The 18239-nt window shown below is 53.0% G+C and overlaps 1 protein-coding gene across 1 annotated transcript; it reads right to left on the bottom strand.

The window, feature by feature from the left end:
* Window positions 1-11123: 11123 nt before the first annotated feature.
* On the bottom strand, window positions 11124-16187 carry BARHL2 (BarH like homeobox 2). Its single transcript, XM_066193110.1, has 3 exons — window positions 15314-16187; window positions 13707-13932; window positions 11124-13216 (listed from the first exon to the last, which is right to left on the bottom strand). The coding sequence occupies exons 1-3, from the start codon at window positions 15891-15893 to the stop codon at window positions 12904-12906; spliced, it is 1119 nt and encodes a 372-aa protein (XP_066049207.1). The 5' UTR covers window positions 15894-16187; the 3' UTR covers window positions 11124-12903.
* Window positions 16188-18239: the final 2052 nt, after the last annotated feature.

Below are 18239 nucleotides of genomic sequence, written 5' to 3'. Positions count from 1 at the left end.
TTCACAGGGGATTTTGACTAGCAGAATACTATGCACTCTTAATAATTCGGATTAGCCATGTGGGTTAGACACTAATTTTTGCTATAAAGCCCTTGGAACTGCATTATAAACACACAGCAGATCAGAGTGGTGGAAGGGTAGAAGTGGTTGAATAGGAGGTTCTTTTACATTCACAGTTTAATTACAATTCCTGGTTGCCTCTCCTCTCACTGGGAGTTCAGTGGCAAACATTAAAGGCCTTCTGCAACACAGGAAAACCCAGTCCTACAGACTTCACTTGCACACTGCTGTCACAGGGCTGTTCCACAATTAAAGGATATTCACACAAGTAAGGGATGATGAGTGTACAGAAGCACTGCAGCATCAGCTCCAAAGCTGGCTCCTGCCCCGGCAGGATCTGCTGACAGTTCATCCCCCTGTGCCTCCTCTCTGCACTGGCTGCTCTTCTCAGGAATTGCAATCTTGGACTTCACCAGCCAAATCTGGCCAGGTTAATATGGATAAAGTTGTTCTTACAGCAGGAAAAAACTACCAGAAAAATGTTTTGAACAAATGTGTTTCAAGATTTTCAGCCTTTCTGCCATAAAAACTAAAACACCTCAAGACAGTTTTAAATGCTGTTTAAGGTTGCATCATACATTTTTACATCATAAATTATTAAGTGACTTAATGGACAATGCATTAGAAGGAAAACAGGCAAATTACAGAATAATTTAACTGTTGCAAAGAAACAGAGCAACTTGCAGGACGTAAAACACTCTATTTCGACACAGAATGCCTGAAGCTAAAGCAATTAAGGCTGCAAAATATTGCCGGCTGACATGATGTGTATGTAAATTTGTCATTCATTGGCAAGGGTTTGTAACAATCACAGTAATGTGCACAATAAAACAACCATGTGGTATAAAATGCTTTCTGCTAAGAGTACTTGGAAAATGGTGCTTATGTATCATTTAAGCATATCGCTATTATACATACAGTGGTAGTTTATTACAAAAGATCCCACTTCAATACTGTAACTCAAACAAAGACAGCCCTTTGAAATATTATTTACCATTGTTTGTGTACAGGATCATGAAGAAAATATTTTTTAAGTTCCTTTTTAGACCTACTGCTGCTACTGCAAGATCTTCATCAGAGATTCAAATTCTAGTGAATCAACCCCTCCAGACTAGTTTTTAAAAGCTCACAAACTCCCTGTACTTTGCCAGGAGAGCTAGTAAAGAAAAAGATGCCTCAATAATGCCAATACTTATATGGCTGAGTCCATTATTTTATGTGAAAGTGAGAGCAGTAAAAGAGGCAATGAGACCTTTTGAGCCCCCATGAAAAGCCGAAGATTTTACTATTGGTCTTTCTGATCTGTACATCTGTACAAGCTGCCAACTCAAGGACAAGGGAAGGCCCACAGTGCCGAGGGCAAACCCAACTCTTTGGGCATCTGTGCTCCTCCCCAGAGGTGGTGGAACGCAGGAGTCCTTTGTTCACTGAGACCTTTGTAACAGGGCAGGTAACACCTTACAGCTTCTGCTATGACCTCATCAAGGAAATAAAAATGCAATCCTGGGGAACCTAGGGTCCATCTCAAGCCCTTTATTACATAAAGAAGGGGGAAAAAACAAAGAGAGGACACTGGAGGAGTCTCAGATCCCCTCAGACAGTTTTCCCATGTCCCAAAAGTGCTGCTGCCGCTTTCCAGCTCTCTCCACTCCTGGCACCAGGAGGGCACCTCGGGCTGCCTGGGACATGCTTGCACACTCCATCACTCCTTACAGGCAGACAGACAGTATGGGTAACCAGCAGATTAAAAATACAGGAGACAGACCCTGATATAAACAAACATGACACCCCACATAAGGAGCCCTGGATTTCTCCATGGACCTAATGGGTCCATGGAGGTGGCAGGGTTCCTCATTTCAGCTCATTTTGACCTGATGCATATCCTGGCAGCACAGCCTCACACTGCAAACCTGGCTTGATCCTCCCAGCTAGACCAGGGCTCCTCAACAACAGGAGACAGCTGAGAGCAAGCCCTTCTCCAACCAAACCTCCCCATGTGTCTCTGCAAAGTTGTCCTAAATTACATCCTTCCTTCCAGCACTTAGATACCTTCATCCTGTTTTATCTCACTGCCCGAAAAAATCTCTTCAGAAACAGGGAGGACAGGATTGGTTTTCCTGTTAAATCTCTTGTCCTCAGCTGGCTTATCTTAATATCTTATAGGTGAGACCACTGACCAGAAGTGGACCTTGGCATGGAAGGACCATAAGTGAAGTCTTGTCAGAAACACTAAGAGTTCTCTGGAGCAAAGGCAGCTTGGTTCCCAGTGACACCTTGAGTTCCACTATTACGCCCCAGCCCAGGTAAAGGAATTTTTCCAAATTGCCACATGCCACCTCCAGACCTTCAGCTGCTTTTGTTTTTCCCAGCAATTTTGCTGATTAGGAGAATTATGCTCCCACACTTTAGATACGATTTAAGAGACACCTTTTTTTTTTGGAATGCAACAAACTTATGTTTTAAATTTCTGCTCTAGGCCACATTTCAGGAAACCATCCAAAAGACTACAATAAGCCTTCAATGAAGTGAACATGGGATTTTCCCAAGACAGCATTTTAACACCATGCCTATTGTCTTTGAACATCCCATTTGTGACCTATAGAAAAGGAGCAGATACCCCAAAGGGTGGTGCTTTTTGACAGGCAAGATTGAGGTGTGCAGCCCCCTGGGATGCCCCTTTCCCTGCACTGCATCCTGACAAATACACCCTGATGAGGACAGTGACAAGACAGTGACATTGCAGAAGGAATTTGAGGCAACTGAATTCCACTGTAGGCTGCCAGCAGAGACTGAAGACAGCATCTCCTGCCTTCCCACCAAAACACCACGTTCAGCCAATAATAAACCCTACAGTACAGCTGCTCAGGACTAGCCTCTTCCTCTGGGCCTCTGGGCAGCTGTCACTACAAAATCAGCATTTTCAAATGCTGTGCCTGGGCAACTCCTGGAAATGACAATGCTGTAGCAGTTTCTTCGTACGTTATCTCTTTCTCACCCAACATCTTCACCCATTCTTTTCAAGTCCCTGCCTTGTACTTTGATCCCGAAGGGTAGGAGAAAGGCTGAGGGAAGAGGGTGAATTTTAAACCACCTCTCCATATAAATAGAATAGGTTATGCATTCCTTTCTGAAGTACGGTATTAATCCCAATTGTGCCATAAAATATATATGACTCACTTGAGCCTTGTTCTCTGGTGAGTTATGAACTATTATGTCACTCATGGGATAAGTATTATGTCTCTTAAGAGACTATCACCTTTCCTCTACTTCATAATATAAAACTTCATTGAAACCTGCCGTGCCTGATATAAGCAACTTCAAGTCACACACATTAAACCCTTTTTCTTTTACAGCTCCATTCATTTAGCTGATATTCACATCAGGATGAGTTCTTTCAGATGCAGCATAAGCATAAATTAGTATGTAAGAGAAGTAGTCATTTAGCAGAATTTTTTCTTTAATAAATCTGGTGATATTTATATTTCATCACAGAGCAGAAAGATTTTTTTTACACATTTAAAGATTTATTCCTGTAGTAAGTATCCAATTAATAGGGCTTTAGCATGCAGACAGGATTTGTATTTATGCTGAAGAAAATATGTTCTCATTATACTTTTATTCTCATGTTAGATTTATTGTGGGTTCCACTATAATTTATTTTAGTAGCTCAGTTTTCTAATTCTTTATATTTACATGTCTTTTCTAACAAAAATAATAATACATAAATAATACCTGACAACACTTTGCAGATTTTCACTATTTGTATGCTTCAAATCTCCAAGCATCTTGGAATGGAAATGCTGTGAACTACAAAGGAAATCTCTATGTGATCTCTATTACATGAAAAATTATCATTTTTATATCCTCTTCACTCTGCCAAGTTCTTTCCAAGTTTCTGTTTGCAATGCATGAAAGTAGGCAAGCAGTGGTAGCAAACCCAAGTAGGAATACTCACTACATACACTTATATTTTCAATGTGTTGCTGCAATTAGCAGTGTCAGAGGACAACTTGCTGCATTGCAGCAGAGAGCTATTTCCTATTTACTGTCACATATATTTTTCCATAGGCTTGCTGGCTTGCTCCTGTGGGATTTATGATAACACAGTCCTACCACTGCTATCCTGCAAACCACTGCCAAGAACAATGTTCAGTCAATAACACTTGGCCTAGTCTCTAACCCAGCCTTTCTGCTGCTGTGGAGTGGGATGGGAGCTTGAGACTAAAGTGGGACCAGCCTCACAGTCACCTGCCAACATTTCCAGCATGAGAAGATCTTATGCTGAGCAGGTTTCCACCCATGCTGCATCTCCTAATGGAAACACTCCTATAGGGTACTGTACAGCAGCTTCCCTGAGCCTGTGCTGTGTAAGACAGATGTTTTGTGCAGCCCATCCCGAGCTTTAGGCCCAGCACCAATCCCAGCAGCGCAGACTGACAGCAGTCAGGCAGGGCACAGGCAGTGTGTGGCTGGAGAAGCCAGCTGAGTTACACTGCAAACATAACACTGCATGTAAGAGCCAAATCTGGCCAAGTGCTGTTGCAGTAGATGTTGCTTTCATTTTGCAGTGTACCCTCTGCTGGGAAAAAAAAAATTACTTTGTGTTAGATATCACATCTAATCATTCCTGTTGGGCTGGCCCAGAGAAATGTGAACAGTGCATTGTCAGTGCTAATTGGGGTGTCCATGCTCTGCAGTAGATTTGGGATACAACACCCAAGACTGGGGAAGTTAAGCATGCTTTCGAGTACTGCACTGTAATGAGCTTAGTCTCCATGGGAGAGGCACGGCTTTGCTACACACACTTTGTGCTGCATTGCCCAAGCCACACACCAATGTGCTGGTTAAGGCAGGCTGCCCGTGGCCACCACCCGTGGCCAGGAAAGGTGAGAAGGGTTCCCAAGGCATGCTGCCGAATGCTTGGCAAAACAGACTGAGGTGGAGAGAGAAGGAAAGAGAAAGAGGGAAAGGAGAAAGGGAGGAAAGTAAAGGGGGAAGAAAGACTGCTGAAGAGGGAAATAAATAAAAAGTTGCCAGTGTGCTTACCTTGCTTCCCACTGTTTAGGCAGAAAAGCTCACTAGTTTTTAGACTCACGTGATACAATATGGATCGAGCTGTCACTGCCTGTACTGGATCTCCATTGGAGACACATGCTTTGCTGCTTTTTACACAGACCCCATCATGTTTCTGAAGAAATTATTTCAGAATTTCTGGTCCAGAAAAAGTACAATATTTTGGTATAGGGACAGTGATGGTACTTGAATCCACAGTTCAGATTTGCCAAATTACCAGTGGCAAATGCCCCAAACAGGCTTTTTTGACAGCCCTCATTTTCCATATTGCTCCTTCCTGCTTTAGAGTGCCAGTTGGAGGGAAACTGCCTGTTCCTTTTACAGTGCTGGCGTAACAGTGTCCGCTGTGACATCCCACCCCTCAGTGCCTGAGTGCAGTGTTCACAGGCAGAGTTTCATTGTTTTCACCAGGCAGTCCTTAAAACTTTCAGGAATTCTTCTTGTTAGATATTCACAAAGTGAAACCAAAGTACTTAAAGCTACAACATCCCTGCTAGTCAGTTGGGCTATAAACCTGGCAGGGATCTAGTCCAAGCCCTTTTGTGTCATGAAGGGACCGTTTGTGCCCCTCTGTGCATTTTTGCCACTTCCACGGGCAGTGTTGCATCAAGTCCTGCTTCAAACAAACCCAACAACAGAGTGTAACTCAATAGAAACAATCTTCAAGCCTGAAACACTGTACTTGTTCAGATGTTAAGACAAGAATATGAAAAGGAAACCTGAAAGGCTATTGTAAGGACAAAGATGAGGCCTCAGATGTATTTTGTGTTTCACACAACTCTGCCAGCATTATTACCCCATATGCTAATGCAGAAGAGGTAGGCAATTATTCCCAAGCTTGCTTCATTTTACCTGTTCTTCCTCACCTCAGATTAAAATGTAAGTGCCAGGCTCCATAGACAGTACAGAGCAAAAACTTACAGAGAGACTGTCAGAAAAGGATTGTGCTGAATCTGGGGACAAAGTCTGGGGAGGGAATTGCAGGAGAGGTGCTGGCTGAGAAACGCTTTGAGCCATGGAGTGCACCCTTCCACAGGGGAGGGCACACAAGATGCTGCACCTCTACTATGTGTATTCAAACTGTGAGGTGAAGCTGCTCTCTGAGACAACTCACTAAGCACAGGATTTGCCAAACTATTCTCAGTGGTGGCATCTTGAGGTTGATCACCTGGGAAATTCTCTTTTTAAGGACATTATCCTGAGAGAGCAGCTCCAGTTCCTTTTTCTTACTCCATATTTATCGAGACCAGAGCAGCTGAATATTTGAAGCAAATTCTGGTAATAGGTGTTTTACCCTAAACACGTGTGAAACAAGTCATCAGATGCTGGCTAAGCTGCCCACCCACCCCAGACACCCAGATGTACCCACATGCTGCTGTGCAAATTCAGAGGCAGATGTTGTCCTGCATGTTTTTAGCATGATACCACCCACGAGGACACTTGTGCTTGGTATGGGAAAAAAGTGAGAGATACTTGCACATGCATGTCAAGCTGGTGAAAAGGCCACTTGAACTTACATGGGAGTGTAACAGTGTACAAATCTCTGCATGCCTGCTGCAAGGCTTAGGAGAGAGACGCATGTCAAACAGCTGGAAACCTACCTAGAAACCATGTGTGCTCAGCCTTAATCTAGGTATCTCTGTCTCATATTTTACATAGATGATGTATACACACTGCACTGCCACAGAGAAACACCCACTTCATGTATACTGCAGAAAGGGAGGATGAAAAAGAAAATACTACTCTCATTCTGTACATCTTCTTCACTGTCTATGTCCACTAGTTGTTTTTTTTTGGGGGGGGGGTTTTGTTGTTGGTTTTTTTTGTTTGTTTGTTTGGGGTTTTTTGTTTGTTTTTTTTTTTGTTTTGCTTTCTGAAATAGCAAAAAAAAATGGGAAGGAGTTTGTGACAAAAAGCTAAATAAATATTTAATGTATCAGCACCTGTCATATAGTTTTTGTGCACCACCAGTATCGATTTCCTGGTAGTTCTCCTTCCCTACCCAACTTCATTAAAGAATAAAAGTAAAGTAATAAGTCATTTCACACTCTGTCCGACCATTATACAATAATAGCAAGATTTCATGCAAGGGTACAACATTATGCCCATCTGCAATCACAGTCTCTTTGCAAAAATCTCAATTCACACTTCACATGCAGCTAACCTTGTTACCATTCCCTTCCTAAACCCATCAGTCTTGCAGCTGCACGTCTTCACAGCCCAACATCTTAAAATTCATCACTTTGACACCCTTGCATCCCTACAGGTCAAACTAAAGACACCAACCAAGAATAATTAAGGGGTACCCCAGATGTTTAGTTTACTTCTAGCCAGCCTTTCCCAGAACTAGGTACAGCTCCTGACCGTATACTAAAGATCCATGGAAGATGCTTGTTTTAAAGGAACAAGACCTCCAACAAATTTCAGAGGTCTCTCCCACTCTGTTCTTTTCTTTTTCTTTTTTTTCCAAGTATAGCTCTTTGTAGTTGGAATTTGAACAAGAAGTGTGATAATGAGTAGGTTCAGGGAAGGAAAGGTGTTATCTCATTAAGGTAATTACTAAGACATCCCCACCATTACCTCGGTTTGAAAATGTGGCAATTAAAGCGCCCTACATGGGCTCTCAGAGATGAGGGAACAAGACGGTGGCGGACAACTTTGGTGTGCCTGGGCCGGCAGGGAGGGGACCGCCGGTCCCGAGGGGCAGGGCCCGGTGCAGCGGCGGGGGCGACCTGCGGCAGTGCCCCCGGCTGAGCGCGGCTCCCGCCGGGGAGGGAGTGGCGGTGGCGGGGGAGCCCCAGGGGTCCCGTCGCGCCCCGCATCCATCGCTGCCAGCGCAAAGTGCCTCACTTGGGTTCCTTTGAAATCCGCAAATTTTAAGGACGGGCGTTTGTGCGCTTCCATTAATAGAAGCGACTTGTGAAAAATAGGGCATATGAATATGGAAAGGCAGTTTTAATGCGATGGGCGCTTGGCTGGACCTGCTCTCCGGCTGGAAACACGCAGAGACAGGCACGGGCTCCGGCTGCCCCACGGCCCCTGAACGGCTGGAGAAGCCCAAGGGAGGAAAGAAGTTCGGGGGTTGTTCATGTAATGGGGGCACGGGGGAGCTGCGCCTTCGGGGGTCGCCCACCCGCCCTCCGTCGGTCCCGGTGGGTCTCCGTACCCATCAGCTGTGCCCCTCCAGGGATCGCGGGGGTCATTTTGATGCTATCGAAATAGAGCAGGCTGTTTCTCCGACGGGGCGAGGGCACAGGGCAGCCTCGATAGGCCAGGTTCCCCGCACCCCCGTTTTCTTGCAAACGCAGCTCCCCGATAAACTGGCTGCTGGGGAAGAAACACGGTGGTATCACCGGCGGGAAAATGTGGGCTTCGCAGCAAGACAGAATAAAGGAGAGGGAAAGTGTTAAATTTCAACCTGAAACGGTTATTCACCGCCCATGCTCGCCACCTCTTGCCTGGGAATATTTCTTATATTATGAAGACTCTTGCTCTTTCCATAGGTGAGTTAGCCTAGCTGCACTCACTCTACGTCCTGGGTTTTCGAGGTTTTCTAGTGGGCTGCAAAAAGAGACTTACAGCATCAGTAAACGCATTTGCACAGAAATGTGGCATGAATTTGGAGGAAGGTAAACTCTTGAAAGGCAGAAAATAGCAAAAGTTAAAAACCCACCCTCAAATGAAACACTAAAACCTGCAGGAGTGGTAGCCAAGCCTTGGAGCGCCAGTACAGCGTTACATGTGTTAAACGCAGCCGGGGCAACCGGCACGGCAGGGAACTCCGCTCGGTGCTGCTGACTGGTTCCCAGCGGCTGAGCCGGACTCGCTTGCCCGGCTGGGAAAGAGGATTAAGCTGCGGAGCACTCAGCTGCCACAGCGGCGTCAGGGCTAGCACCCTCGGAGCAGCACGGGCAATGCTCGTCCCCACACCCCAGCCCAGCACAGTCCCCCTTCTCGCTTTCTGCTCTAACGATAGCCAAGCTAATCCCCCGAGAGGGTGAAGTAATTAAACACGATCCTGCTGCCGCAAGAGAGCCCGTCAGCCAAGGGCAGCGGTGCAGCCTGCCCGCGGCTCTGCTACCGGAGCCGGAGCTCAACGAGCCACCGAAACCTGTCTGAGCTTAGCAGGGGTTCCTGAAGCAGCCTCCTGTGCCGTGCCCGCTTGCAAAACACATGGCACGGCCCAGAAGAAACAAACTAAAGGGGAACCGAGCACAGGGTTCTCCTGGGTCCCACGGCAGACGCGCCGGTGTCAATCTGGAGCGACACAACACGGGAGAAGGGGAGCGGCCCTGTCCCGTTTTTAAACCCGTCTGCCGGTGCGCGGGCAAAGCTCAAACACCCTGCACAAAGCCTTCGGGACGCAGCCCGCGCTCTGGGCCGGACGGCCAGGCCCGGGCTGGGACCGGGACTCTCCCAGGTGCTGGGTGGCGAGGAGGCAGCAGAAGGCTGTGCCAGCCTACTTCATCTTCAGCATCGCCCTCCGGCAAGCTCCGGGGAAGGCGGCTGCGAGGTCCTGGAGGAGGGAGACTCCCGGGCCGCCCGTCCGCCGTCCCAAGGCCGGGCGCTCGTCGGGGCGAGACGCGGGGTGCGGACCGGGCCCGCCGCGCCTCCCGGAGCTGTCCGTGGTGCTGAGGGCGGGCGGCGCCGCAGCCTCCCGGCACAGCTGTCCCCGCGGCCGGAGGGGCCAGAGTCACCCCGCTGCTTGCAGGCACTGTCCGGCACGGGGAGAGCACTCTCTCCCGGCCACCCCGCGGGCTGGCGCGGTCCCTCGCGTACAGACAGCCCTGCTACAGCCTCACGGACTGTTCCCGTGCTCAGCGCACCAACAGCCAGGTCTTTTCCAGCGGGTGCTGGTATTTCCCGCTTTTTAAGGCCATGAGAGCCCGTTCCGTTCGTCTGGTAACGGATGAGTTTGTTTGTTCACAACCACTTCCAAGGCCGAGAGCAGGTCCTGGCCCAGACAAGGGCGAAGGCTGAAGAGGGACCGAGACTGCAGCAATTCAGCGGCTCCGCACCAAGTCTGGGGTGGGCGCGGCGAAAACAGTTGTCCGGGAACGGAAAGGGGAGAAATCCGACCGGCGCGGCCGGGAAGGCAGCGCAGCCAACGGCGCCGAGCGGCTAGTGGTGCCTGGCGCCGCGCCGTTCACCGCGCTGGACCAGGCGGCGGGAGGCAGCCCCCAAGCATCCCGGCCGGGCGCCCGGCTCTTTGTCCTGCCGCAGCGCGCCTGTAATGCGGGCCCGCCTGCCGGGGCTTTTTAAAGAAGCAACGAAGCCTGCTCCTACAAGGCTGCAGCCAGGCGACCCGGCCGAGCAATTTCGGGGCAGCCTGACCTTGGGTCGGCTCTATTCCGGCGCGAACAGGCAGCGGGACAAACGAAGAATTTACGTTCGCAGCCCTACTTCCCACACGGGGAAAAGAAGAGTGAAAGAGCGATTCTTGCCCCAAACCTCCTCTCGTTTACACGCACTTTTCAGTTGGGTCTGGCAATACGTTTCAGGGGAGGTGGCTGTTCCTCGCCCCCCCTCCTCCGGCACCCCTAGTTTAGACACCATCCTACACGGCACCGGCAGCCCCCCAGCCCTGCCTCACTCCTCTCGCTCCTGTCTGTTGCCGTTCCCAAAGCACCGAATGCTCCCTGCCCCGGTGGGCACCCCGCGGCAGGCCCTGCTCGTGAGGGGGGCACTCGTCTATTCTGCATGAACTTTCCTTTCTTGTTCTCACTACTTTTCAGCGAGTTTATACAGTCAAAACCGAGCCATCGAGAACAACGAGTTGGGACTAGCTTTCCCAGCTGGATCTCCTCCTTTCGGAAAGATTTGTTGCTTAGACTAAGGAAAAGGCCCTACCGAGTCCAGATATCCTACCTCCTTCCCCAGCCCGCATAGGATGGGTGTCCCGGGAAAACCTCGGCGGCGATGCGGGGCGGACGGACTGCTCTGGCCACTCTGGGACCTGCTTCCGGCTCTTTCCTGTGGGGGGTATTTGGGGGCGAAGGCGCGGGGGAATACTCAGCAGCCGCCGCAACACGGGCAAAACCGAAGTGGGCGTTCCCGACCCGCTCCCCTTTTGTTAGATCAAGGCAAAGGTCAATATGGTTTTAACGCGAATTTATTAGCACAGAAATCAGCAAGCCGCTCGCTAATTAGCAAAGCCCAAATAAACGTGCCCGGAGGCTTCTTTTTTCCTTTTTTCGGTTTTTTTTTTTTTTTCGTTTTTGGGGGGTTTTTCGGGTTTTTTCCCCTTCTATCTTAAAAGAAAGGGGACCCACGAGCAAAAATAGAGAGGAAAAAAAAAAAAAGCGCCAAACTCTCAGAGGAGAGGATAATATGGGACTTTATGAATGTTTTATAGGTAATTGCTGTATAACTTTCTAATTTCGCAGGGGGGTATTCACCTCCAAAGGCTGGGGACAGAGCCGTCCCCGGAGTCCAGAGGAGGGTCACAGCCCCCAGTCCCGACCCGCGCCCCCTCTGCCCCCGCGGGACGGCCGGGCGGCCCAGGCCGGCATGGGGAAGGGAGGCGCTCGGCAGGGAAGCTGCCAAGGGAAGGGGTGGGGAGGGGGGGGACGGGCACACACAGCAATAAAGTTCAAAGGCCAGCGGGGCTCGGGAGCTCCATGTCCGCCGGGATCCCTCCACCCTCCCTGCCTGTTTCCCCTCGTTACTCACCCCGACCGCCGGCGCTCACTGCCTGTCTCAGCTCCGTACGGAGACAGCTGCCGGGCCGGGGCCACGTCCCCAAGCTCTGCACGGCCCCGTCGCACCCATCCCCAAGGGGCCAGAGCCACTACCCGCGATGGCCCTGCCCAGGTGCTTAAAATAACAGCAAGGAGCTCGACACCTACGAGGGATTTGATTTTCCTTTAAAATACAGACAGGGAAAAACAGCGCCTGTTAAGAAACAAAGAGCCTAAAATTCAAAATATATTCAATATAATATTCAAAATAAAAAGTGGCATCTGCCTTTTCTACTCCGAATTTCTTGAGTTCTCGTCACCACGGGGAAATTAGCTACCTTGAATTTTCACGTTTGTTAAAAAAAGATAAAGTTTATTTTTTTTCTTTTTTTTTCCCTGTGATTTTTCAGTCACAAAAAAAAATCTATATTTTGTCATCTAAGTATTTATTTTACTGAATCCAAAAAGACATGAAAAGGGATAGGGAAGAACCACATTCGTTTGATTTAAACTAACGTATAGAAGTGATCTGTTTTTCTCCTTTTTTGGACGACATATAATAAATATGATATAGCACTCAGCACTCGGTCTGTACAATTCTGTTCGCATTAGGGAGCATGCCACTTTTCAATAAGAAAAAAAAAGGTAATGAGAAAAATCAGTGCAAAGTTCTCCGTTCCCCCGGTCTTCTCCGCCGGTCGGGGGTCGAGGCGCTCTCATTCCCTCTGTCCTCCGCAGCCGTTAGTCTCTCCGGCGGGCTCAGGCTCGGGCTCCCTCTCCCTCTCCTCCTTCTCCACCCCCTCTGTAACTCTCTCTCCGAGCTCCAAGTTCTGCCTCGCAGTAGCCGAGGTCGGCGGGTCGCCCCGCGGCTCTGCCCGCCTTCCCCCGCGTGTGGTCGTTTCACTTACGGGCTTGGCTCTGGGTTCACGGTTCAAGAGTCCCTGCTCTGACTGATCGCCTCCCTCGGTGGCCGGTGACTGCCTGCAGAAGCTCCTGCCCCTCGGCTTCCCCTCGCTTCCTCCTCTGCGGTGCTGGGGCTTGTTTGGGGACGGGGAGGGGAAGGGCTCGTTGCGGGGACCGCGGTGCCGTTTCACCGGGGGTGCGGGGTGCCGGGCATGGGGTTGGCCAGGGGGTTGAGGGCCGGCTGCCCGCCGGGCCCCAGCCCGTGGATCAGCACCCGCGGCACCAGCGGCCGCTGGAGCTGGGGGTGCGGCGCGGGGGGAGTCCGGTACATGCTGCTGTACATGGCTGCGGCCGCCGCAGCCGCCGTCGTACTGTCCATGCTGCCCAGCAGGCTGGGGTGATAGAAATAGGGCGAGGGGAACATCCGCTGCAGCGCTGAGTAGTTCCCGGCCTCGGCCAGCAGCTCCAGGCCCACCGCCGTCTGTCGCTTCCACTTCGTCCTGCCGGGGGGAGCAAGAGGCTGCAGGGCGGGCGCCGCGATGGGCCCGCAGACCGCTTTCGCGGAGCTCTGCGGGCGGCGAGCCCGCCCCTGCGCGGCCCCGACGGAGCGCACTGTCCCCGTGGGCCCGCACACGGTGCGATCTTTCCGGCTCTGCCCGCTTTCCCCTCCGAGCCCCGCACCCCCCGACACATGCATACGGAGACTTCGGCCAAATTAATAACCGCGGTACACGGTTAGATCGCAACGCGCTGACACTAATGGTTTGCGACAGAATTAGGGTGGCTGCAACCGTATGTAATGAGACAGAAAATTACGGCAGCGTTGACAGGGGCCAGACCCCCCAGCCCATCGCCGGGGAGGGCGCGGGGCAGCAGTCGGGAGCTGTCCGCACCACCCCGGGCACCCGCGGGCAGAAACCCAGAGGCACAAGCCGGGCCCCGGCTCTCCGGGGAGACGCTGGGCCGCCGCCCTGACGGGGCCCGCCTTACCTCCGGTTCTGGTACCAGGTTTTGACCTGCGTGTCGGTGAGGTTGAGGGCGGCGGCCAAGTCCATGCGGTCCTGCACGCTCAAGTACTTCTGCCGCTCGAAGCTGCGCTCCAGCTGGTTGAGCTGATGGTCGGAGAAGGCTGTCCGTGCCTTCCGAGGCTTCTTGGCCCGCACTGGAGGGCTGTCCCGGCTGCTGCTGATCTCCCGATCGCCCTCTTCCTTTGTCCCTGTGAGTGAGCCCAAAAGCGGTGAGGACCGGCGGGACACCGGCTCGGCCCCCGCCCCGCCCCGGTTACCGGGCCCCGCCGCCCCCTCCCCGGGGACTTCTCTGTGCCACGGGGGCAACGGTCAATTATGGCTGGGGGTGGTGGCGGCGAGCCCGTCCGGGGAACAGCGGGATCCCACTCTCCGTTTCCCAACGACAGGGCTTTCGTTATTTTCTCGCCCTCTCCCCCCGGCCCGAAACGCCGGGAAATCGATCTGTCAATCCGGCTCCACTCGGGCCCCAGTTTGTGGCGCTCCTTGATCTTCCCCGCAGGAAGAACAATAATCTCCCTAATTGACCCACTGGGGAGGTTGGTGCACACAAAAATGGCCAGACCAGACTGTACATCTGGTTTGGGCACTCGTATGCTAATGCTAAAAGAGCAAAATGAGCTGCACTCGCGGGCACCGCGCCGCTCTGAGCCTGGCGAAAATAGCTCAATTGAGCAAAATTTGTCCTGTTGCCTCTCGGCAGCACTGGGCTGCCTGCGGGGAGGACAACTCCACCGACACCGCAGGGAAAATATCCCCTCTTCCTGCTTGCCTTTCCCCACTCTTTTCCTCCCTTCCCCTTCCCACGCACACATAGCTATTTTCACTTCCGAACCCCGAACGGCGGGGGCTTCCCCATCAGCACGAAATCCCTAATTGGGGGAAAAAAAAATTTTGAAGATGGAGAAATAAACCCTCTATCCCGGCGCAGGGAAAACGCAAGGTTTTGCCAAACGCACAAAGCCCTCTCACCTCCCTACGCCGAGCGCGGGCCGAGTTGTTGTTATTATTATTTTATTTTTAATTAAAAGTTGGGTGGGTTGGTTTGGGTTTCTTTGGTTTTGTTTCGGTTTTTGGTGGGGTTTTTTTCTCACTTATTTGGTATTAACTGCTAGAGAAGTAAAATTTTTTATCTTAATTTTAGAGCGAATGAGGAAAAATGAAAAGGCTGAATGCAGTAACTGCAGCTGAGCCGCCGGTTCTTAGAAAGCCGGAGAATCATTTATGTGCATTTGCATTAAAAATAAATACAGTCTGATCTCCCGTGCGATCCCACTGCTCGGGCTATTTCCTTAAAAACAGAGAAGCCTAATCAAATAAATAAATGGACAGATAAATAAAGGATGAAAGGCCAACCGATATTTAAAAGAAAAAAAAAGCTATTTGATTTAATTTAATTTCCTACCGTTCTTATCCCCGTGGTAGCGAGGATCACTGAGTGGCCCCGGCAGAGCGAGCGCTCCGACCGCAGATTTTTCTCCCCGATTTTCGTTTCACCGATGCGGCCGAGCACCGCGGCCCCGGTTGTTCCGGCGGCCGAGCTGGTGCGGAGCCGGGCCGGGCCGTACTTACCGTGGCATTTGATGTCCCCCTGCGTGTCGTCGCGCTTGTCGAGCTTGGCTTTACCGTCCTCCTGCTCGAGTTTGGGCCTGAAGCTCTCCGGGGCCGCGCTGCCCTCCTGCTTGGGAGTGTGGTGGGGAGAGGGGACGCTGGTACTGTAAGGTGCACACGCCGCTAGCGGTTTGCTGTCGCCCAAAATGTCCTTAATTAAAAAAGAAGAGGTGGAAGTCCTTGGGCCGGAGCTGGCCGAGCCCAGCTGTGGCGGCGGTGGCTGCGGGGGCGACGGCTGCAAACTCGGCGGCGGCGGCGGCGGATGTGGGCCGAGGTGGAGGTGATGCGGCGGCGGCGGGAGGCTTTCCGCCACCCCCAGGTGCGGCTCGGGGTGCTCCATGCTCACCGAGATGGGCGATGAGGGCGCCGTCCCCACCGTGTCGATTTCCGAGCAGGGCGACGGCGTGGCCTGGCTCCTAAAATCCGCCGGCCGGCCGTCGCCGTGGGAGCGAAAATCTCCGTTCATGACTCCGGGGCTGCCGGTGCTGCCACCCGACAGGATCGTATCTATCCCGAAGCTGGACCCGCTCGGCCCCTCCATGGCGAAACGCTCAGCGCCGCGTCCGCATCCCCGTGGGCGGCCGCGGGGGTCTCTCACCGGGGGTGGAGGAGAAGGGATGGTGGGGGGGGGGGGGGGGGGGCGGAACCGGGTTACCCCAACCCGCGCACCGGCGGCGCGGTCGACACTAACTCGGGGCCCCCGCCGAGCCCCGCATCGCCGCCGGGCCGGTTCGCCGCTAACCAACTTTGTTGCGGGAAGTTGCGGGCGCGGAGCGGGGCGGACACCGGCCACTGCGGCGCGCCCGCCCGTGCCCACCGAGCTCCTCTCGGCGGCGGCGACTCCCCCCGTGACGTCACAGCCGCCGCGGCCCCCCCGCCGTTTATTATAAACCCGGGCTTTTGCCGCCGCCGCCGCCCGCCCCCATTGGCGGAGGGCCGCGAGGGGGCTGACGCAGCGCGGGCCGCAGCCAATCGGCGGCGGCGGCGGGGACGGCCGCGGGAGGGGGGGGCGCGCCCCCGCTCCCTCCCGGGCCCGTCCCCGCTCCCTCCCGGGCCGTCCCCGCCGCCGCCGCCCCGTCGGGCCTCGATTCCCCGGCCGCCGGATCCGATCCCCCGGAGAGTATCATCCGGTGTTCCCGGGACGGTTCCCCGGCTGAATGTCAGAATAATGGGAAGTGCCAGCGACAAGACGACGTATTAATCCTGATGAAGCGGCGCGTCAAGCTAATTAGAAGAGTAATTATAAAGGTGATAATGAATGATTTAGAGTTCTCCGAGTTTTGTTTTAGTAGTAGTTACAATTTCCAGGGTCCTATGAAGCGCAGTCCGACATCCCCCCTCCCGGCCTGCAGTAGCCCCTAAACCCGACTAGCCTCGAAAACACCATCCGCGACCGCAGACGTCGGGGCCATGGGGGAACGGGGCACAACAGTGGGGGCGCAAGAAAGGATTAGGGCAGGATGACCACAAGAGGGATTTTGGCGGGGCTGGTGTTCAGCGACAGCACTAGGTACTGCGTTGTGTGTGGGGCCGCTGGCATCCCCGCTCCGCATACGACGGCTGTCCGGCTAATGGGAGTCCGCCGTCAGCCTGCAGCGATGAGCGGGGATGGAGGACACGAGGGTCCCTTCTAAATCCGCTCATCGCCCTGCCTGTCCCGTAACCGGGAGTGCCCAGTCCGGCCCTGCACAATGCTGGTGTGCGGGTGTGGCGGCAACGCGGGTGCGCCTCCACCACGCTTCTCACCGCGTTTTGTTTCCTGGGTAAACAGTCCTGCTCAGAGGTACGGAAGGGTGCAGGGAGCGCACGGGAAGCACAAAGAGCACGAGGGACCGTGTTCAGCCCGTAACTCGTTGCGGATGTTTGGATCTGACATGAGACGCCGCAGCCCCGGGACAGCGGTGCGGAATGAGAAGCTGCACCCCGACATGAGAGATGCCGATGTGTAAAGTGCCGCGGCCCTCTGCTCTGCTTCCGACGGCTTGGGGCCTGTCTTTCCTCGTGAGGAGGAGGGCGAGGAGTTTGTGAGTTTGTGTCCTCGCTGGTAAAAATCCAGGTGCTTCCCTGGATTCACCGGTCACCGATGCCCTACCCGAAGATCACCGGTCCTCTCTGGGTACCGCGGCGGGAGCAGGTCCTGGCCTCACTGCCACACTGCGGAGAAGGCTTTCGACCGTCAGGAAAACCGGCCCACGGGCAGCCAATTGCTACCAAACCTCTCCCGCTCCATCCCAAGGGGCGCGCATCGCCGTCCGCCGCCCTCACGGGCAGCCAGGGGCGGCCAGTTTGTACAGTGTGCCCGCCGGGCTTTGGGCATCGGGGCTGCGCCCCGAGGCCGGAGAGGGAACACAGGCGGAGGGCCCGAAGGAGGTGCAGGACCGCCCGTGTCCGCTGGGCGGCGGTGGCGGCCGCCCCCGTTGTCCCCGACGGGCGTCCAGCGCGGACGGGGCCGGAGGCAGCGCGGCCGCCACAGCCCCGGTGCGAGCAGGGTTTAGCAGCACGGGTGACCTCCTATCAGCACGTTCCTACAGATCGGGGCTTTTGAAAGAACAAAGAGAAAAAAAAATGGACAGAACAAGAGGTGAAACTCAGGAGTAAACTGAAAGAACAGGAGAAAGGGAAAAATATTTAAATATCTACAAGTGCACAGGCAGGTTTTCTGCAGCAGGGAAGCAGCCCGCGGCGCCCGTGTTTATCTTGCTGTCTTGGTTTGCAATTTACCAAAACTATGTCCTAATTATCCCTGGGGGAATGCGGGATCCGGGGTAATGTGTTACACTAGCATAATCCTTTAACTCACAATACACTTCCCCGTCCCGGAATCGGGATTTAGGGCTTAAAGTCATGTTCCTGAAGAGTGAACACCTTTCATTTCCTTCCTCTTATT

The sequence above is a fragment of the Chamaea fasciata genome, unplaced genomic scaffold (genome assembly GCF_029207755.1).
Source record: "Chamaea fasciata isolate MVZ Bird 193981 ecotype frontalis unplaced genomic scaffold, bChaFas1.0.hap1 SCAF_10, whole genome shotgun sequence".
Classification (NCBI taxonomy): domain Eukaryota; kingdom Metazoa; phylum Chordata; class Aves; order Passeriformes; family Sylviidae; genus Chamaea; species Chamaea fasciata.
This window is presented reverse-complemented; position numbering and strand designations above follow the sequence as displayed.